The sequence below is a fragment of the Astatotilapia calliptera genome, chromosome 13 (assembly GCF_964374335.1).
Source record: "Astatotilapia calliptera chromosome 13, fAstCal68.1, whole genome shotgun sequence".
NCBI lineage: Eukaryota > Metazoa > Chordata > Actinopteri > Cichliformes > Cichlidae > Astatotilapia > Astatotilapia calliptera.
Window position 1 is genome coordinate 31,767,301 of NC_137434.1, and position 22,624 is coordinate 31,789,924.

The 22,624-nt window shown below is 42.0% G+C and overlaps 2 protein-coding genes across 7 annotated transcripts in view; both read right to left on the minus strand.

The window, feature by feature from the left end:
- bmpr1aa (bone morphogenetic protein receptor, type IAa) overlaps positions 1–2,981 on the minus strand; it is a 39,494-nt gene extending 36,513 nt beyond the window's left edge. For 3 of the 4 annotated variants that reach the window (XM_080288088.1, XM_080288090.1, XM_080288091.1), the window contains exon 1: positions 2,665–2,981. The gene's annotated coding sequence lies outside the window, so the exon portion shown is untranslated. The remainder of the gene's footprint in view (positions 1–2,664) is intronic. The other variant, XM_026189440.2, reaches the window with a different exon arrangement.
- A 4,643-nt stretch (positions 2,982–7,624) lies between these two features.
- ldb3a (LIM domain binding 3a) overlaps positions 7,625–22,624 on the minus strand; it is a 33,473-nt gene continuing 18,473 nt past the window's right edge. The window contains exons 6-14 of one of the 3 annotated variants that reach the window (XM_026189750.2): positions 20,616–20,804; positions 18,392–18,555; positions 18,145–18,184; positions 12,904–13,172; positions 12,433–12,826; positions 12,069–12,249; positions 11,803–11,923; positions 11,356–11,471; positions 7,625–11,247 (exon numbers count right to left, since the gene is read on the minus strand). In XM_026189750.2, coding sequence (XP_026045535.1) covers positions 11,158–11,247; positions 11,356–11,471; positions 11,803–11,923; positions 12,069–12,249; positions 12,433–12,826; positions 12,904–13,172; positions 18,145–18,184; positions 18,392–18,555; positions 20,616–20,804 — 1,564 coding nt within the window. In that variant the 3' untranslated portion in view covers positions 7,625–11,157. The remainder of the gene's footprint in view (positions 11,248–11,355; positions 11,472–11,802; positions 11,924–12,068; positions 12,250–12,432; positions 12,827–12,903; positions 13,173–18,144; positions 18,185–18,391; positions 18,556–20,615; positions 20,805–22,624) is intronic. The other 2 variants (XM_080288085.1, XM_026189752.2) reach the window with 2 other exon arrangements.

A 22,624-nucleotide genomic window follows, 5' to 3' on the forward strand; every position in this document is an offset into this window, starting at 1 on the left:
CCTCCTCTCCTCAGCAGCCATTAAAAGACGCCACCTAAAGCGATGCGGGTCAAAAATGTTTATCTGAGGCCCATTCGAGGCATCAGCAGTCGGCTTACAATGAAAATAATATGTGTGTTATTATCCCTGCATTCATATTCAGTAAGCAAACATGCAAACAACCAGGAAATCAGCACCAAACACCCAAATACTCGTGTATTTTGTATATCTAAAGGTTGTGGTCTAATAATCAAACAGACGGTCGTTAGCATGTACGAGGATCGCTTCATGCAGGATTTTACTGCAACCATCCCAACACGCTGCAGTTCTCATGCCACAAACTCTTCAGGCGATGTTCGACCATGTGCCTCTATAATCATATCATCGGCACCAACGCTGGTATAAAACTTGGACTGATATTATAGCGTCATGTTGTCATGTTTAAGTTCCCTAATGTGTGCAACAGCAAGACAAGGCCAGACATGTCTGAGAGCGAGAGCAGCCTGTGATGATGATGATTTAGTACCTAAAGCAGGAGCTACTTCAACACCCAGCACACACCATCGAGCAGATGCTGCAAATCACATGTAAACACATGTAAACTCCAGTGCTAACGCCTCGTCACTGTCTGTAAAGTCGCTGCTTTTACATTTACAGACGCTGCTGCAGAGATGCAAGCATCACTGGTAGGATGATCCCAAATGTTCTAGAAATATTGGGACATAACTCATATCGTCCACTCCTGCTGTAAATTAAACTAATGTTTGGCAATTTCATGTCATTCACCCACACAAGGCGGGCAGTTCGGGCTTCAGTGTTTTCCCTGCACATCTGGACTCGCTCTGCCTCCAGAGCCAAAAACGCTTCAACAGTTATTTTTACATTTCACACTAACGTCTGACACAACGACTCTGAAAACCTCACATCACATTTCATCTTAAGAGAATTCTAAGGACTCTAAAGACCACTTGGATTAAATTATTATTGTTGTGACGTTAAATCTCCTCTTTATTATTTCTGCATTGGTCATCAATGATCAAACACGACAGGGGTGAGTAAACGCACATATGAGCTGAACATGACAGAGCATCGTTAAAGAGCTCACACACCGTTTTTACTGAATAAAACAAACTGGTCCAGGTAACTGTGCTCGCTTTTACCCACATACTTCTCCTACAGTGTCGGCCTCGTGTTTGAGATTTTCATATGAGCAAACACCCTGAGAGTCTGTGCTGCAACGAAACCTGGAGGACGTCTACTGAATCAAGGCCACAGATGAATGTGCCTCATGATTGGGCTGTTCCAGTAATGGTTTTATATACAGGTGATTAAACTGTTCCCAGTATGAGCTGCCAGATGTGGTTGAATGTTAGATCCTGCAGTTTAACAGAAACCGTGAGTTAAAAATCAAGCCCCCCCCAAATGTAAAATGAGTTTGACACACCTGGATTAGAGGACGGCTTCACTGTTTCACACAGTGCTGGGCAGGTGGATGTGCAGGTGTTTAGTTTTTTATTAGAGAAAGGTGTGAATGACATCACATTAAAGGTGCTCAGGAATCAGCTGCCTCTCCGGGAACTCTTTCATCCTGCTGTTGCACTACAGCAGCACTTTTTTAAGCTGATTTAAAATCTGTGATGTCTGATAAACAGATTATTGGAAAGATTACTCCCATGTCCGCGCATTTTAAAAATAGGAAATGGCCTTAGTTTAAATTTAAAGTATTTTAAACAAGTACTTTAAGATTTTTTTAAGGAGGTACAAGAAAATAAAAGTGACTCTTTCATGCTGCCTTATAAAACCTCTCAGATTGCAAAGACATAAAAGCCGCGATAGTTAATCGATTAGTCGATCAGTGAACTGTATTGATTATGAGCTGCAGACACGTGAACGATTAAAAGCGAGAAACATGGCGGAATAAACAAGAGACAGAACTAAGATCAAAACCACCTTAAAACACGCCGAAGCAGCCTGGAAACCTGGAGCTCACAGGTGGCTTTACCTGACTGCTCAGGTGGGTCAAAAATCAGAGTTTAAAGCAGGTAAACATACAGAAACACGGCTGCCCAGCCCACGATGCTAACCAGGTTAACAACACTGAAGGTCAGCAACGAAAAGCGCCGTAAAAAAACTTTGACAACAAACTTTAACCAGTTTTTCTTCTTCGTTTCAGCACCTTAAACCCGCTCAGAGCTAACTCGGAGCTAGCAGCGCTAACAGGAATGCGGCTAACCGAGCTGGAAACAAATTCTCCCGAAACAAACTTCACCAAACGCCCCCGAAAACACCCCTACACCCCAAAATAGTCCGAATCTAGGGTTTAAATAAAGCCCCTGTGAGTTTAAAGCGATAATCTGTCACTTTTTAAATCAAAAACGAGCCAAATTTCTGCTGCAGCAAAACTACAGCCAACTTTTTTTTTCCACGACAGCAGTTAGAGAAGGAGGGGATGCGTCTATCTGCTGGCACAGAAATAAAATCTGTACACGGATAAAATTTAATTCTCATTTTTTAACTTACATCCACAGTTAAACACACTAAAATTATTTTACACCCACACACACACGGGTCTACTTAAAGCTGCTTCACTGAAAAATAAAAATCCTAAGGGAGTGCGTGTGCTCCAGTAAATAGACGACGCTCAGATCCGCCGTCTGGACTGAAGTTTGGGATCGTTTGACTCACCTTTCTTCCTGTGTCTTTACTGTCTCCTGGATGTTCGAACCTTTTTCCCCCGCGTTACTTCATCCTGTAAGTCCGGTTCGAGCTCGCGCCAGCCTCCGTTATCCCGCACAGAAATCTATATTTCCAGACGTTTTTCGTTGGCGTCCCCCGCTCCGTGCGCTCCGCTCGCCTCTGCGGGTTTGCGCTGCTGTTGGACAGAAAAGCAAATACCAGGCAGAGATCGTCTCCTGGTCTCGCGATGACTCACTGTGCAGCACAAAACACCCAGCCGAACTTCCGGTCGGAACGAGGGGTGTGTGGAAAATTTGCACGCGCTCACTGTTTCACCTCTCAGGTAACTTCAGAGGACCTGAGGTTTTGAGTGGCCCAGGTGTGAGGCTCTCGCGTTCTCCTATTTTCACTCCTTAAAAAAACCCAAACAATTATTTTTCTATTTTCTTCCTTTTTCTCTTTGTCCAGCATTATTTGCATCCTGTGTACCTGAATGACCTGCAAGTTAGAACATGTGTGTAGTATGAAGGATTCATTAATAAGTGCAATGTTATGCGTGCAATTGAACTGAATTTGCTGGAGGAACCCACCCGATGGATTAATAAAGTTTTATCCAATCCAATCTAATCCAGTACTAGGAAGTGTATTACCACCCTCACTATGATTGCTACATTCCTTCCTTTATTTCTATTTTCCTTTTTTTATTTGCTTTGTCTATATCTTGTAAAAAGTGTAACTTGACCTGGAGGGCTCTGCACAATAATTCCAGTGTGCATGGACTGTTGGTCCTGTGCGCAAATTGCAAATAAAAACCTTCAATCTAGAAATAGAATTACCTGGTCCTGATCATCAGAATCAGAAGACTTTATTTATCCCCAAGGGGCCAATTAACCAACAACAGAGCAGCACAACGCTGAAGACAAGGACAATAAGAAGAGGCAAAAGGAGTGAGATAATAAATAAAAGTATATGGACAAATAAATGAGTGCCTCAGTGGTTGTGATTTGGCTTATGTTAATGAACTATGACATAAATCATCACGTTCGTTATGACTATAAAGAACTGTCTTCTTTTGGTATTTTCGGGGGCAAAGGAAACACATGTTGTAAAATCTCATTCTAATTATTTCAGTCTCAATGATTCAGCAAAATAAAAAATAAAGAAAGTATAAATGCTGAGCTTCACCATTGCAAACAATAATAATAATACTATTATATGAGGTATATGTAATACTGATTCAAATGCTAATTTAAAACAATAAATAAAATGTTATTAATTCAAAACATGGTATTTGATGATACAAATGTATGTTTGGGCTTCCTGTCGGTTCTAAAAGCTGAGCGACATATTTTCTTTTTCTATCTTTACAAAAACACATAAATACACAATCCTCCGAGTCAGCATCGTATCTGAGGTTTTCTTATACATCTGGAAAGTTGATTTAAAAATAATTTATAAACTTACTTTATATTTTTAGCCACTGGCAATCTGGGGCTTTAACAAAAATAACTGCCTAGAAAGTCAGTGATGTAGTCTAAGAGCTGTTTTTGGTGGCAGAGTGAGATCTCTTCCCTTCTTCACTCCTCTCTGAGTCCAATCTCTGCTGCTCAAAAACCCGCAGGCTTTTATTTTGAAATGCAATCAGGAGAGGGTACTAGCTCCATCTGGTGGCTCCAAAACGAACAGCATTATCATCGCTCAACAAGAACGACGATCGTTATCATGATGACGATGGTCAGACGATGAGGATGATGATGAGTATGATGTGTGGGTGTGACAGTCATGTGTTTCGTTTGGAGTTACAGAAAACTGATGACAGATAAAAATGAAAGAGATTTGTTTCTCTGAATATTTGCTGCCTCCAGACCATCAACGTGTCTTTTAGACCCCATTCCTACAAAACTGCTCAAAGAAGTCCTGCCATTAATTAATGCTTCGATCTTAAATATGCTCAACCTATCTCTAATAATCAGCTATGTACCACAGGCCTTCAAGCTGGCTGTAGTTAAACCTTTACTCAAAAAGCATCTCTAGACCCAGCAGTCTTAGATAATTATAGGCCAATCTCCAACCTTCCTTTCATATCAAACATCCTTGAAAGAGTAGTTGTCAAACAGCTAACAGATCATCTGCAGAGGTTTATTTGAAGAGTTTCAGTCAGGTTTCAGAGCTCATCACAGCACAGAAACAGCTTTAGTGAAGGTTACAAATGATCTTCTTATGGCCTCTGACAGTGGACTCATCTCTGTGCTTGTCCTGCTAGACCTCAGTGCAGCGTTCGATACTGTCGACCATAATATCCTATTAGAGCGATTAGAACATGCTGTAGGTATTACAGGTACTGCGCTGCAGTGGTTTGTATCATATCTATCTAATAGACTCCAGTTTGTGCATGTAAATGGAGAGTCCTCTTCACACACTGAGGTTAATTATGGAGTTCCACAGGGTTCAGTGCTAGGACCAATTCTGTTTACATTATACATGCTTCCCTTAGGCAGCATCATTAGAAGACATAGCATACATTTACACTGCTATGCAGATGACACCCAGCTCTATCTGTCCATGAAGCCAGATAACACACACCAATGAGTTAAACTGCAGGAATGTCTTAAAGACATAAAGACCTGGATGGCCGCTAACTTTCTGCTTCTTAATTCAGATCAAACTGAGGTTATTGTACTCGGCCCTGAAAAGCTTAGAAATATGGTATCTAACCAGATTCTTACTCTGGATGGCATTACCTTGGCCTCCAGTAACACTGTGAGGAACCTTGGAGTCATTTTTGACCAGGACATGTCCTTCAACGCACATATTAAACAAATATGTAAGACTGCTTTCTTCCATTTGTGCAACATCTCTAAAGTTAGAAATATCCTGTCTCAGAGTGACGCTGAAAAACTAGTTCATGCATTTATTACTTCCAGGCTGGACTACTGCAATTCATTATTATCAGGAAGTCCAAAAAACTCCCTGAAAAGCCTTCAGCTGATCCAAAATGCTGCAGCAAGAGTCCTGACAGGGACTAGAAAGAGAGCAGATTTCTCCTGTTTTGGCTTCCTGTTAAATCCAGAATTCAAAATCCTGCTCCTCACATACAAGGTCTTAAATAATCAGGCCCCATCTTGTCTTAATGACCAGTGTTGGTGAAGTTACTTGAAAAAAGTAATCAGTAACTAATTACTGATTACTTCCCCAAAAAAGTAATCCCGTTACTTTACTGATTACTTATTTTCAAAAGTAATTAATTACTTAGTTACTTAGTTACTCTTTAAAAACACGATTTACAACCTGAAGAGGTGATAGAGCGATAGATCTTTCAGCCTAATTCTACTTTTTCTGCATAATCCATCATACAAAATGTAATCAAATGGAAAAGTCTCTTTTTAAAACTTGTTTTATCAGTTTTAATCTTTTAACTTTATGCATCAAGCAAAAATTTAATTATATGCAACATTCTCTGACTGGAAGAGTTTAACATTTAAACCTATTTTCTGCACATTCCAGCACATAAAATAAAATATTTTTTGTGTTTACACTCAGTCTTTCAAATAGATGCAAGTAAAACACAGCAGAAAATAAATAAAGTCAAAGACTCAGCGGTCCTGTTGCTCTATTTTCACCTGTAAAGCAGGAGTGGGGTAGGCGGAGGTTTACCCTGGTGCAGGTGTGCAGCGGTCAGTGGAAGAATCCGCGAGTTTCTCTGTGAGTTTCCCATTACGTCGTAGCTACTCGGTGCTTGTTGGAAGTTTAGGGGTTTTTTCGCTGTAAAAAGAAGTTTTCTTCCCACGCACAGCGGACACTAATGTTTTTGTCACTTTTTATGGAATCAAACTCAAAGTAAGGTCAGTACTTCCACGCTTTAAACGCTGCACGCTCATACTCTCTCTGCACTCATATATGATCCACTGTTGATCTGCACACAGCTGTTGTCACGAACGGCGCACTCGCTTACGTCACTGTCATGAGATACTCTTGCAGAAAAATAACGGTTTTAGTAACGCAGTAACGCAGCGTTCCTACGGGAAAGTAACGGGGATCTAATTACCGTTTTTGCAATAGTAATCCCTTACTTTACTCGTTACTTGAAAAAAGTAATCAGATTACAGTAACGCGTGCCCATCACTGTTAATGACCTTGTAGTACCATATCACCCTATTAGAGCACTCCGCTCTCGCTCTGCAGGCCTACTTGTTGTTCCTAGAGTATTTAAAAGTAGAATGGGAGGCAGAGCCTTCAGTTTTCAGGCCCCTCTTCTGTGGAACCAGCTTCCAGTTTGGATTCAGGAGACAGACACTATCTCTACTTTCAAGATTAGGCTTCAAACTTTCCTTTTTGCTAAAGCATATAGTTAGGGCTGGACCAGGTGACCCTGAACCCTCCCTTAGTTATGCTGCAATAGACGTAGGCTGCCAGGGATTCCCATGATGCACTGAGTTTTTCTTCTTCACTCACTATGTGTTAACAGACCTCTCTGCATTGAATCATATCTGTTATTAACCTCTGTCTCTCTTCCACAGCATGTCTTTATCCTGTCTTCCTTCTCTCTCCCCAACCAATCACAGCAGATGGCCCCGCCCCTCCCTGAGCCTGGTTCTGCTGGAGGTTTCTTCCTGTTAAAAGGGAGTTTTTCCTTCCCACTGTCGCCAAAGTGCTTGCTCATAGGAGGTCACATGATTGTTGGGTTTTTCTCTGTATGCATTATTGTGCGATCTACTTTACAATATAAAGACCTTGAGGCGACTGTTGTTGTGATTTGGCGCTGTGTAAATAAAACTGAATTGAATTTAATGTAGAAACATTTTGTAACACCTGCCAGATTTCATATGTTTTAGTTTATTATTTCAGTTTTAGCTTAAAATTGTTGATTTGTGATTGCACATTCAGGAGCTGAATATATTTTTATTTTCTTGCTTCTTAAACAAATCTTCATATCAGAAAAATGAATCAATTAGATGTTTCCAGAAGATGCTTCCAGGTGTTTGAAGTGCTCAGTTTATTCAACCTGCAACACAAAAACTCTTCAAATGTTCAAAACCTGTTAAACAAAAAGTAAAGCAGAGTTCTTCACTCACAGTATGACATCATTACTTACAAACACTCAAAAATAACAGTGAACAGACGCGTTAGCTTGTCTTTTTTTCACAAACTGATCCTGACATGCCGCATGCACACATTCATCCTCAGAAAAACACACAAACTGTATAAAAGTACAATTCAGAGTAAAAACTGTACACCGGCACACAAACTGGTCAGTGTGCCAGTCAGACCGAGCAGAGGTGGATTTCAGCAAAGGCACGGTTCTCTGCAGGGAGACAAACGCTTTCATTTAAATCACAGAATAAAACTAAAGTTTAAATCAAAGAATCAGAGGCTCCGTTCACACTACTCAACAACCAAAGTTTATAAGCTGTGCTCAACCCAAAAGCTTACTTATTTGCAGTTCCTCTACTGGTCACTAGGTGTAACTAAAACACCTCGCCTGTACTAGCAAATTAAAGATGAAAAAATCAAATTTTTCTCCAGAAAACAGTGTAGTACTTTAAAAAAATAAAATAAAAATTAGTTCCAAGCTCCTCTTGTTCTTTTACCAAACGTTTCACAATTCCGAAAGTTTCTGTTTGCTTAGTTGCAGTTCCTCTAGTGGCCACCTGAGGCTGCTATAACATACGAAGTGTGTTCAGATGCTTTTCATTCTTTTATGTGAGTTTTATTTTATTTTTCAAAAAAGAATCATATTATATTGTTATGGGGGTTAGTTGGGGTTCCTCTCATGGCCTCTAGATGTTCCCAAAACGATTTGTAGTGAAATGCAAAAATAAAATTACATTTGAAAAAATTACAACAAAACCCCCCATTATAGTCATTTTTTAAATTCATCTCTTAGAAACTTATCACAAAGTCTTTTCTGTTTATAGAATGATTTAATATAATGAAAGTTCCATTTGCGCAATTGCACTTCCTCTAATCACCACCAGAGGCCACTAAAACACCACAGCAGTGTTAAATCAGTTTGGGAAGTAAACAAAGTCAGATGATTTTAATTATTTTATATACTCTATTATTCAGTTTGTAACAGTCACAGTGGTGTGGTGTCTCTTTAATGTAACATAAGTCAAGGGGTTATGAGGTCATTAGTGTGCACCACTGCCCTCTCTGATTTATGGGAACAAAGTGCTTGCTCTCCAGAAACCTTTGCAACGTTACGGGCTGTATGAACACTGTGTGTCATGTTTGATAAGTAGCAGCCGTTCAACCGGGCCTTGTATGGTTGATGAAGAGGAGGTGCATTAACGGATATGCTGTGGAATTCCCAGTACCAGTGTGATCGTGTATTCTTCCTGCTATCCTGCTAAGGTTTCGACCGCCTCCTCTCAACCACTGAACACAACCCAACATTACAACGGAGTTTAACTCAACAAAGGACTGGAATTGAATTACATTGTGGTTTACTCTGTTGTTGGCCACTAGGTGGTGCTAAAACATGCTGCCTTTAATGACAAAAGCGGAACAAAGTAAAAAAACAAAAACGTAGATTTTTTTAAAGGAAAATCCAGCTTTCAGAAACACAATGCTTCTTCTGTTTACAGAATTTTTTAATACACCAAGAGTTTCTGTTTGCTTAGCTGCACTTCTTCTAGTGGCCACAGGAGGACGCTAAAATAGGGTGACTGGTTATTAGAACATGAACCATGGCGTAGTTTTTAAAATGTAAAAAAGTCTTTATGTGCTTAATGATTAAGTCTTAGCAGAGAACAAGTCAAATGAAAGATCTGAATTAAGTTGTGGTTTGCTGATGTTCCTTTAATGGCCAAGAGAGGCTCCTAAAAACTGTCTTTGTATTAAAAACGTATGAAAATTAACAGAGAAACGCTTTTAAAAACCTTCACTGAAGTCCGTTTCCCCAACTGTAATGATCTAAGTACATATAAGATTATTCTGTGTTTTACAACCATGAGAGCAGCCACATGTTTGATGCCACAAAAAAAATAAAGAAAATACAAAGTCTAATCTTTTTCAGATTTGGGAGGATTCACGGTCTGCAGTGTGGGCGGAGCCATTGTGTTGTTAACAGTCAGACTAAGGTTATCACATTTACAGTGTAGTTAAAACACACACACACATAAATCATCATGAAATCAGTACTTAAACTTAACCACGTGATGCCAAACGCTCTGAAACAAACATGAATCAAATAACTAATCATTTGCACGCAGCAGTGACGATATACTAGCGTCTCAATAAAGATCACACTGTCGAATAAATATGAAATTCAAGGTTATTTCTCCCCCCGAAGCACGTGAAGTCGAAGAGCTGTCTCACCTGAGCAGGTTCACCTGAACAAACAAGTCCAAATGCACCTTAGTGCGGCGTGAGAGCAGAAGCACACCTGCACTTGGAGCCCAACAGCTTCTGTGGTCAGTTTAACGTTTCCAGTTTATCTAGACTCCGTCACTCACACAGTATCTCTGTGCGTTTAGATGCGGTTTTCACATTTAAAACATCTGGAGGTTCACCTGCTCAGGCGGGGCCACAGAAACGTGTCACCTGTCGTGTGTTCATGCCCCCAGAGTCGGAGTAGTGACGACAGGTTGCAACGTCAGAAACACTTTTCAGTCTTTTTTATCTCCAATTTGCTGCTGTTTATAGATTTTTCAGCTTCTCTGCAGTCTGTTGTTTCACTTCGTATTGCCTCATAAAAACTTTCATATAATTTTATTTTAGTCTAAAAGGGAAATAAAAATATTAAAGTCGCATTCAAACAGTCAACAGAGGCACATTACCAAAAATAGTCCAAAAATGGTGAGAACAATATCCGCTATACGGAGTCCAGAGAGTGCCACTCTACAAAGTTTAATTATAATAAATTTGTAATTTCATTCATATGAAATAATTCACAAGTTAACTTGAAATTTTAAACACTACAAACCAAGCCAAAAAAAGTACTAATAAAACTTTATAATTTTTATTTCTGACATTTTTTTTCATGAAAATAATAACTTTATCAAAATAATTAAAAAAAACTCTCTTAACCCTCTTAACCCTAAATATCCCACTACTTTAACCCCGTGTTTAAGAGAAAAATAAACATACTTCATACACTCTGTTATTGATATTTATTAGAAAGAATTTCTTCCTCATATTATAATATTATTATTTAGACTTACTTAAATATCTATTTAATCCTTATTGCATAGCTTAGCCAGTTTAATATTTTTGTTGTTATAAGTTTGATTATTATTATTAAACACTAAAAAATATAATATTTAATTTGGCACCTTGCAGACTCCCTACAGTCACCTGTATTTCTGCAGCTCAGCAGTCTCTCACACACACACACACTTTTTCGGGTAGAAAAATAAACCACAGTCCGTGATGCGACGGGTCGGATGGATCTGAAGCAGAATCATCAGGCAGCAGAAATTTGAAATTTGCACAAAAAAAAGAAAAAAACCCAGCGTTTCCACACATGTTGGTGGCGTGATGAGGCGTGATCCGGCGGGTTTACACGTTGATGGCGTGAGCGTGCTTCTTGCACAGAGGTTTATCTTTCTTTGAGTAGAAGGGCTGACCCTCGAGGTTCACGTGGCAGACCTGCAGACGAGAAAACCGGGGTGAAAAACTTCAAACTGACCTCTGCTCCCCTGCATCGAAGATTTAAACAACCGGACCCCCTCAGACCCAGCTGCTCGTGGTCCTTACCGCACAAACAAAGCAGGTATCGTGCCAGGTGTGACCCAGAGCCTCGATGAACTTATCGCCAGCTTCCACTGGGAAGTCGCACCCATGACACTTAGTGCTGAACAGCGCGATGTAATCTGAGCGACACAGAGATAGGAAGTGTTGAAGATGGCAGCCGTGAGTCCAAAAACAGTGAATCATGAAGTACGTAATCCCTGTTAATCTGTTTCACACACTTCTACTCTTGGATCTTTTTGATGTCACACAGGGCACACAGAAGCTCCACACACTTGTTGTTTGTGGGGGCAGGGCCAATCAAAAGAAAGAGGAGTTAAAATTGAGGGGCTGCACTGAGACTCTGATTAGCAGTTCCTTCTCTGAGCGTGATGCATGTGACAGTTTTTTGTGTCTGCCTGATGTCGGTGCAGCTTTTCTCGCAGCTGTGATGAAGGCGTGGTGTCGGCATACCTTTCTCGCAGTACGGCTCTCCGTCCTCCATGTGGAAGAGGCTGTTTCCAAAGGCTTTCCCACAGGCAGCGCACACAAAGCAGGTGGTGTGCCATGTCTGCCGTAGGGCGTGCATCACTTCCTGCGACATACAGCGTGACAAGATTTAATAAGGTCTAATCAGCCTCTAGTGTCACATATGGGTGGCATTTCAGTGCAAAACTTATGGTTTTATAACATTAAATAAAGGAAAATAAAATCAGAAATGGTGTCTGAAAATTTCTCACCCCCATGATCTTGGTGTTGCAGCGAGCGCAGGTCGGGGCGAAAAACTCTTCGTAGCAGTTCTCACAGTACACGTTGTTCTGTTCCTCCACGAAGCTGACGTCAGCCAGAGACATGTGGCAGTAGTGACAGTTAAACTCCTCGGGGTGCCAGGACCGGCCGAGGGCCACCAGGAATGGACCCCTGCAACAACAGCAGCAGCATTTTAAGTAATTTGATTTTAATTTGCCCTTAAAGTGACATCGTTTCATTAACGTCACTCGTTTTAACCCAAAGGAGGAACCTCAGGAGCAAAATAATAAAGCACCAACAGCTGCAGTTCCTCTGATCTCCACTTGAGGCTCCAGAAGTGTGTCAGTGCGTTACCTGATGACGCTGTTGCAGGCCCCGCATAGAGGCGTGCGACTGCTGGCTGCAAACCTCTCCGCTCTTTGGGCCACGCCTCTGGCCACAGGTGGAAAGGGGGCGGGGCTAGAGGTCATGGGTCCAGGGCTGGGGGTGATGGGGGCGGGGCTGGGAGCTGCATGCCCAGCAGGGGAGGGGTTAGGGATGTACGCTGGTGGGGGAGGGGCGGCCTGGGGCAGTGGCTGCACCTTGATGGTGCTGGAGGTGGTCTTGCCGGGGTCGAACTTATCAGCGAAGTTTGAGTCGGTCACCCACGGGGGTCTGTTGGAGGATGCTGGAGCAGCCAGAAGCGGGGCTGGGGCGGCGGCTGGAGGGCGGTGCTGCGGTGGCACTGCAGCTGGAGCCATAGGTGGTGCTGTGGGTGGAAGAAGTATAAATATGTGTATATAAATATTATATGTGCAAGTTAATATAAACAAAACAGAAACTCACCTGGCTGTGAAGGGTAGATGCAGGCAGTACTGACTACCTTAGGGGGGGCGGAGCCAACAGGGATCTGAATTGAGCTCTGTTGAGTGGGTGGAGCCTGCTGTGTGGGTGGTTGTTGGTACTGCTGTGGCATTGGTTGATACTGCTGTGGGGGCCGAGCTTGTGGAGCTTGCTGCATAGGTGCATGTTGGTATTGCTGTGGTATTGGCTGGTACTGCTGTGGGTGTGGAACTTGTGGCGCCGGCTGCATGGTAGGATGTGCACCGTACTGGCTGGAGAGGGAAAGAAATGTCATTATTACCTATTTAGAATGATTTCCAAATGGTTCTGTCATCAGGTTCAGTTTTGTACTTGGGGGCTCGTCCGGGATTTTTAGTCATAGTGAGCCTCAAGTAGTTAGCCTCAGTGGTAGTTATGGTATTAACTACTTCAGGTTGTACTCAAAAAAAACTTTAACTAAGCTAAGCATGTTTCGAACCACAAGCTAAGTTAGTCATCAACACTGACTCAAATTGTAATCTCATCAATGGGTGTAAAGATCCTGAAAGATGCGTTTTTCATTGTTGTGTCTGACTTTTAGGCTGTAACACTGTGTTATTAAGAATTTAATGCTTTCTTCTAGCAGTTTCCATCTAATATATGTGGAATTCACTAGATTTACTTTGATAAATATTCCAACATTGAATGAAGTTTTAGCTGATATTATTGATGTCTTTGACATGCTTACATGTTCGTGCATTTCATTAGCTATATCAGATATTTAAGATAAAGATAAAGTTTTGCTGTTGTTACACACACAGTAGAGCTGGGCACATAGGAAATCTTCTGCAGAGCTTAGAGTCAAACAAATACTATATACATGTAGTATTTATATTATGTAGTCATTTATCCATGTGATTAGAGTGGATCAGAAACGCTTTTAAAAACTTTTTAAAAATTAATAGCTCCATCAGTGGAGCTATTAATTTGAACTACATTTCAACAATCAATTTAATTTCTAGCTAGCTTTTCTAGAGCACATTTAACTATTTTCACTTTTTCTATATATTTATGAATTTTCAGCTAAAAAATGACCCATAACGTTGAACTCTTTCAGCAGTTTTGCTGATTTTAGTGTTAACCATGTGCTTTTCGGGTTTAGGTAACTGTTTCTGCTGGTTTTAAATTTCTCTCTAAACTGTTTAACTAACCTTTCTTCTAATTTTTGTGAATATGGCGGTTAGGGTTAGTCTAGGCTTCCAAGCATCCCCTGAGGTGCAGATACTCACTGTTTTTAAACAGAAACCTCTACAGACCACATTCAGGTTTGGTTTGCATCCTGGACTGAGTCAAAAATGCTCTTAAACTGGTTCTAACTGTGAATCGTCATCTGAATATAGATAAGTTGCAGTAAACAGTGATTACAGCCAGGCTGCTGCACTGTTTTATGAATCAAAAATGTAATTTGTGAGCCAAAAGTTGGGCTTTGGAGTGATTCGAATGTTTATGATGTTTTTACACTCTCTGGATGTGTCAATATAATATTGTCACAGACAACAAGCATATAGAAACTAGCATCAACAGCTTGTTTGAAAGAAAGAATAAAATGTTGAGCAGGACAGAAGCACAAAGGGTCCTCTTTCAAGAAGTGTTGACAGGTTTTGGGGTGTAAACCTGCAGTTTTTCTTTCTGGGGGTATCAGTCTCAGGTCTGGGTGTTTAGCAGCAGCTTAGCTGTATCAGACTTACCTGATGTAAACAAGGTTAGTGTTAGGGTAGAGGGCTTCAAACCAAAACTGAATTCAGCTTCATTAACAAACAGCAACAAAAGCTTTAAGGTCCTTCCTTCAGAGGGCGTTAGCAGAGACTCAGCCTGTTATTCAGCTGATGAAATGATGGTGAGGTTACTGACTGTTACTCAGGTGTTACATGATCCTGACAGAACTGCCAGAGTTATGGGTTCAAACACCACCCGTGCACAAAACCCTAACAATCCACTTGTGTGCCGCCAGGAGTTTTAGCTGAAGAAGCCTCCGTTTAAAAGCAGCTGCTGTGTTACTGAGTGCTGTGAAGCCCACGGCCGCGAGCGCACCTGCCCGCAGGGGTTTGTACCTGGAGACTGCAGCTCTGTACTGGAGGCCGAAACCAGCGGCAGGCTGTCTCTTCAGGCTGCGGGCATAGAGACAACAGCAGCAGAGGTCATCCAAACTGAGACCCCCATGATGTTACTCAGGTGCGACTCGGATTGACCATCAACCTTTTTCTTTCTGTCTAACAAATAATCAATAATCAAATCAGGACCCAAAGACCCAAAAATAAGAAACTTCATCGCCTTCACCAGACCAACAACGCCACAGACAGAAGATCCTTCAGGAAACTGCCAGACAGCTTAAAGACAGCCGACAGGATGACGTCACCTCGCTGCTTTGGTCTCAGAAACATTGGATCAAATGTCAAAAAGGTTTTTTTCTATTCTGCAAAAACATTTGTACAAAGCACAGAGATCAAACCAGAGGAAACTCTGACACGATCACTCAGATGTGGTTCCTGAAAGACAGTAATGGCTCTGAAGCGTGACAACTATGTGGATTTAGTTCAGTGTAACTCCAGCAAATGAAGAAACAACAAAAAGCCGAAAAACAAGCAGATGAAACCCACATGTCAGACTCTCCCTTCAGCACGTGAATGCAACACTGAAAGTCTGGGAGCATATATCCTTAAAAAAATCACATCAACACACCAAAGCTTTGGAGAGCCAAGAGGTGATTATTATTTCCTGCTGAGCAAATAGACCATTTGTCCAGGTTTTTATTTTATTTTACTGAACTCTGTTTTATTCCCCGTGTCCCGTCGTGTGCTGATGTCATGGCTGATCTCAGCTCTTAACCCCTTGATTTTCTTCTTCCTTGCACTCTTTGCAACCTTGTCACTGTGTCTCTTATAATCATCGATGAAGCTGTTTAAGCTGCACAGACCTGCATGAAAAGAAGTCAGCGTAAGCCCAGGTGGATTTAAACACTCTGATTATCTCAGTTTTTTCCTCTTGGATCTGGATGGTGTCATAGAGGGTGGATATTCCTAATATAGTCATCGCAGACGCCAAAGCCACACCCACCAAACTTGGCCTAAATGCAGGAGGAGGAGCTAAAACAGCTTGTTTCAGACGCAGGATGAACTGTGACTCATGCAAAGCTGCAGAGCTTCTATTTAACAGATTAGCTCTGCTTTAAAGGAACAGAGAGACATCGTAGGACATAAACTTTTATTCTGAGAGTGTTTTCCTGCACACGATAGATTATTTTGATTTGTGAAACATGCAAAGCTACTTCAGAAAGGCTTTTAAAAACCTAATTTATTTGCTTCTACTCAGTTTTTCTTTCCATGGACAGAGGAATAAGACAAAGGATTTTATATTTAGCCAACCAACATGTGTTTGTTAGTCAGAGATAAGCCAGTCAGCACTAGTCATTCTACATTAGAGGTGTACGGACACCAGCTCCTTGTTTCAGGCTGAGGACTTTGCTGCACAAAGCCATTCAGATAAATAAGAAATAATTAAAACTTGTGCCAGAATAAGAACACAGATCCTGAGATAAGCAGAATAAACCACCTTTAACTGATAGATTTTTCCATTTCCCAGCATGATCGGGATCATGAAGCTGGATTTTGCAGTGAAAATTTTCTTTCTGTGTCTTTGCTTCTCTGCTTTGAGGCTTCCAGCTCAGCCCTGTGAGTCTAATCCAGCTGCTTCCTCCTTGATGACTTACAGCTAAAGAGAAAAAAAGCACACAGTCTCTTTATTGGCGGATAAAAGCTTGACCTCTGCTCCTATTGATTCACGGTGAGTCATTGGACGGCGTATGGACTCTGACGAAGGACAGAGGGGAGCCGGAGCTTTGAGGGGGAGGAGGTTGTATTTCAGTCCAAATTAGGGGGGGGGGGGCAGAGATCGATGGTGCATAATGGAGGGTTGATTAAATAAGTGCACGGAGAATAGAAAGCTCCATCCATCAGAGCTGGGACGGGCTGTACGGGTGGGGCGGGGTTGAAAGGTTTGCTCGTCCTCTCGGAGACTCGGCTGTGATGAGATTTCAGACGAGCCGCTGGGGAAACAGGAAGTCATGGAAAACAGACTGAGGGCAGTGACACCTTCAGAGGTCGTCAGCGGACGTTCGGCCCAGCCCTCACCTGCAGCTCACCACACCTGGCTTGTCTGACAGCGCGGACTCTTAGACTGTCCTCGGCCACATAAAGCCCTGTTTAGGACTTCTGAGCCACGCAAGGTTTAAGGTGGTGTAACTGAGATATAAGTAGCCATGTGTCTGCCGTCTGAGGCACCTGATCCCTGAAACCAGCATTAGACCCAAAACTCTTAAACACAGACACTTATTTGCACATGCTAACTCACAGCAGCCTGTTTAAACTGGGCATGCTCCAAACCTGACAGTCTCAGCTGTTCATGTTTCTGCAGGTGAAATGTGGAGATTTTAACTGCGAGCTGTGAGCTTCACCGCCTGTTGATAACCTGATGTCTGCAGAGTCCTGCAGAGTGTCGAGTACCTGCAGGCTGCATACTTTAGTTTGACTGTATGACGTCACACAGGCTGAGAGTAAAAAGTCTGCTTTGTCACGTTTGCGGTTTTTGCTTGACTTTCAATTTTTCCTGCCTCGGCTAAACGTGACAATAAAGAGCTGGAGGATGACTCTCCTCTGCACACTGGTTTTCTCTCTTTAACCAATCAACACCAGTTACCAGTAATCAATAAAGAAAGGACCAAAGAGGCGGGGAGTCCCTCGTGGTGCCCCACCAATTTTTTAAATGATGTTTCCTCTGAGCAAATACACACACACACATTCTCGTTTTGATATCTCAGTGAGGACATCTATTTGACAGAATCCCTAGCTACTCACCTCAACCAAAAATGAACCCCAGCCATAACCTAACTGTAACCCTGAGACTAAACCCACACTATGAGCCTCAAAAATGCCTTCAAACCCGTGAGGACGAACACTGTCCCCACAAGGACGTCGAAACAGGTACACACACACACACACAGTCCGGTGTCCCCTCCTGCTGGTCACATGAGCTCATTACACGTGAGCAGATTCAAAAGGCTTCAGACACCAACCAATCACATCGCGTTTACGTATATATCAGAGCCTCAAACAGAGACCACCTGTGCAGGTGTTCTCATGTCCGGGGCAGATGAGGTCGAGACTACAGGTGAGGGGGTCAGCAGCTGACTACTGGAGCTCTGCTGCCTACCTGCTCCTCTTCACAGCCGCCGCCTCCTCTTCAGTGAGCGCTGTAACAGAAACAGAGGAGAGGGGGCGACACTGAGCACCTGATGATCAGATTTAACTTTAAAATCATTCCCACAGGTAATCGTTTACTCTAATTACACACCTTTGTTTGTATGGAAACATACATGAGTCTGTTCTTGCTTTTATTTGCTCTTTTAAATAATTGAGGACAATACGGGGAAGAGGAAGAGGAGGAAGAGGACACTTACAGGACTCGGTGCCGGTCATGTGGGCCAGGACCTGGAAGGACTTGGACTGCACGTTGGTGCTGCGGCGGCTCCATTCGCTCAGCTCCGGGTCCTTCTCTGTGCTCTGGACGGCCTGATAGACCAGCGAGGCGCTGTCCACGAGGCGGTCCATGACTGGGACAGAACTGGGACCACAGACAGGGGGCGCCACGTCGCCCACGACCAAAGCGAGTGAAAAATAAAGAGACAGTGAAGCACGAGCTGTGGGCCCAGCAGTGAACGGAAACAAGTTTTCCCTGCCCAAAGTTTTGACGTCCTTCTAACCCTGGAATTAAATATCTGATATTTCAAAGGTCACACGAACAAAACGTTACTGAAGGTGATGGAGCAAAGAGGAAGCCGGACTCGCATGTCTGAGGACGGTTTGTTAGAAAAAGGAACAAACGGAGATAAAACACAGAAAGAGGCTCAGAACATTCAGCTTTGAGTCTCTTTGTGTATCTCACGTGTTTAATTTGTGCATCTTTGTGACTTTATTCCATCTGTTTTTCTGTCTCTTTTTTTTGTCCAGCCCAGGCAGACCTGAACCTTTCTGCTCATTTCTACTTCCTTATTTATGTTCTTTGTCTTGTCCTGCACCTCGCAGCAGCTCACCCTGTTTGAAACCAGCTGTTCTGCCTGCTTGCTTCTGATTGGCTCTCTCTTATAAACGGAAACCTCGGCAGGGTTTTTGCAGCTTTGGTCATTTTTCTGAACATCCACCAGTTTGTGCTGTGAAGTCAGTTTCTTCTCTTTCAGGCTGTTTTCAGTCTTTTAATCTTTGTGTGGATGTTCGGGTCTCTTTGTGGTTACAGATGCTAACATTAAAAACTATTAATGACACCATTGTGTTGTTTTCCATCTTTCTGAGGTTTTTTTTAGTAGTTTGAAATCTTTTGTTGTTCTTTAAGGCCCCTCTACCTGCAGTGCACCTGTATTTGGCTCCGCCCTGCAGGACTGCAGCCTGTCGGCTGATTCTGGTGACACGTGTCATGTTTCTGTCTTGTGTTTGATGTTTGATCTTTCAAAGCTTTAACACAACTCAGGGGAACCAAAGCTTTTACTGGCTCTCAGTGAAGGACGCACGGTGAGGGAGGAGGAGGATATCATACTGGACTGTAATTGGTTTTCCAGAGATGCCCCCTCCTGTACAGATGAGTAGTTTTATTCAGGCTTATATTTCAATAAGAGCGGCTTTATCGGGGTCTAAAATTAGAGAGGCTGAAATAAAGAATGGGCATGGAGACCTTTGGAGGGGGACAGTACACAGCGACAGCGCTACATCTCAGAGGAAGAGCAGGTGAGGAAGACACCACCAAAAACACAGCAGTAACATGACTTTATCAGCAGTTTCTGACAAATCAGTGCGACTGGAAATGCATTCGGCAACAAGACGATAGGTAACAGGGTCAAACGTGATCACGAGCGAAGAAATTGGGATGACCTGCTCAGACAGAGGGAACGTCTCTCTGGGGGACATTTGACTCGGACTGGTCCACCTCATACGGACCGACTCCCACAGCACACCCGAGGCTTCAGCCACACAACACACGACGCACAAAAAAACAGGATCCCAGAGCAGCCTGAACCAAAAATTCTGCTTTCTGATATCACGGAAACCTTAGCAGTTCCTCGAAGCCACCACAGAAGAAGTCCCCCTCTCCCCACATGTGCACAAACAGGCAGCACAATATTGCAGCACCAAAATCATCACCACCAGTGTCAGCGATGAGCCGGACGTGAAGCGGGCTGAGACCAAAGAGGACGGACAGAAAGGAGAGGACAGGTGGAGGACACTTAAATAGAGTAAAGAGAAGAAAAGGGAGGAAGAGGCAACGAAGGGAAAAAGACAAAAACAACAAATGAAAAGTAATTTCTCATCAAGAAATATCTGTGGGTTGAGTACTCGAAGCATCAGCCTGTAAACTGAACGCTGCTGCCTGTAACACATCCACGTGTTAGAAAACTACAAATATGGATGATCAGCCCTCAGCAGGACTGATAGTAACTGTGTTAGTCATTACCCAGGTGGTGTTGTGGCTTTTGATGTTTTTGATACTGAGTGTAAAAAACTGGTGGCAGGGTTGAGGGGTGCACGTGGGTACAGAAGAGGAAGATGAGGATGTCAGGAGGAAGAATTAGAGATAAGTCAACGTAGAAAGAGGGAAGGAGGACGTGGAGAGGGAGGAGGAGGTGGTGTTCATACCCAGCGTCGTGGCCCTTGGTCTGTGTTTGTCCCGCGATGGCGTCCATGATGGAGTCCTGTGAATACATACTGATGGGCGTGTTGTACTGGGCGTGGATGATGGTGGCCTTACCGCCGGGGCCTTTTACTTCAATGGGCTTGCTGGTGGAGAGGGCGGAGTCCATCAGCACGCTGGGATTGAAGCCGGCACTGTCGGGTGGGGAAGAGGAGGGGAAAAGGTGGAGATAAAGGAGGCGATGGAGGGACGGAGGTGAGGCGTGTGGGTGAAGGTGATGGGTTTGTCATGCTCACAGCAGACGGACTAGTGAGGCTAAAGTTTTCAGGCTAAAGCTGAATGTTTCCAACAGAATCTCCATTTAAGGTGGAAACCCCACCCACAGCATCACGACAGACTACAGAAAACTCTGAGTGGCGTCCCACAGCGATCCGTTCTCCGCCCACTCAGACTCAAAAATTATGCTGACTTTGATTCATTTGATTACATGTAAAAAATGTATGTTGTAAAACAGATTCCATTAAATATAAATTAGATTTGTGTGATTGAGGTTCACAGGATTAACTGTTAATACCAAGCAGGTCTTCCTTAATTAATTTGAACAAAAGAACCTTTGATTTAATAGATTTCATCTGCTTCAGTCTGCTTCACATTCATGAGGGTGAAGAATCTTTTGTTTTTAGTGCATTATGCTCTAGATAATAACAACAAATATCAGGAATATGTCTGTGTTTTATGTATATGTTTTTTAAGGCTAATAATAATAATAATAATAATAAATTCTCCACATGACTGTAAAGTACAACTATAACGTGTTTATTAAATCACCTCTCATGAATCAAGAAAACACAAATATTGTCTATAAATCTGTCAATAACAAAAATATCAGATCAATAGTTTTTGGGGAAAACAAAAAAGTGAATATTTTATAGCCAAATTTGTGAAGGTACAACTTTCAATAATAATCAAACCAAAATTCAAACCAAGTTTTTACAATCTGCATGTTCAGACATGCAGATTATTATTATTATTATTATTATTATTAATAATAATAATAATCATAATCATAATCATCATAATAATAATCATAATCATAATAATGATAATAATAATAATAATAATAATGATAATCTGCATGTTCAGACATGCAGATTATCATTATTATTATTATGATGATTATTAATAATCATCATAATAATAATAATGATAATAATAATAATAGTAATGAGTAAATGACTAATTTTGTATCTTAAGCAGAAAACTATAATTTTTTTCTGTTTTTTGAGTACATTTAAAATCCACAGATAACAAACATAATTATATAGTTAATCTAACTGATAACAGAGCTCGTGCATACAGGTGGATTAAGCAGCTGTCACATGAACTCTGGTGACCGTCTAATAAATTCGTGCCACACTGCAGATGCTGAACCATTAGATGAATCTACCTCAAAGCTTGTTGCTGCAAAACGCTGATAAAAATACTAAATTTAACCCTTTTTTCTGCAAATATTGGACTTCCAAAGGACTCACTGGACACAAGCTGAAACCACTCCTATAAAATTAGGTCATTTTTTTGTGGGTAATAAATACAACATGAGCGATGGTCTTTACAGCTGCAGAGAAAAAGGAAAAGTCTTATTTCCACTTCAACAAAACCCAAACTGGTTTCTGCACATTGGTTAGAAACGACTGACGATGCTTTAAATTTCATGCTTGAAACATTCGCATGCGTCCACCGCAAAACGTCACAGCAGCTCATTTAAGCAGTGCGTCAAACCATGACCTTTAATCCCAGAACACAAACGTATCAGAGCAGGAACACAGCTGACATTTAGTCCACTTCACTGCTGCACAAAAACAACCTGAAGGCTGAAGCTTCTCACGCTCTAGCAGGCTTTTATTCTGAAAACTTTCCTGTAGAGTTGCCTCAGAAAAACACCAAATAATGAAAAGACCACAGAAAGCAAAATGCATCATGCAGCCAGCTGTTCCGCAATTTCAGTTTGCATGGA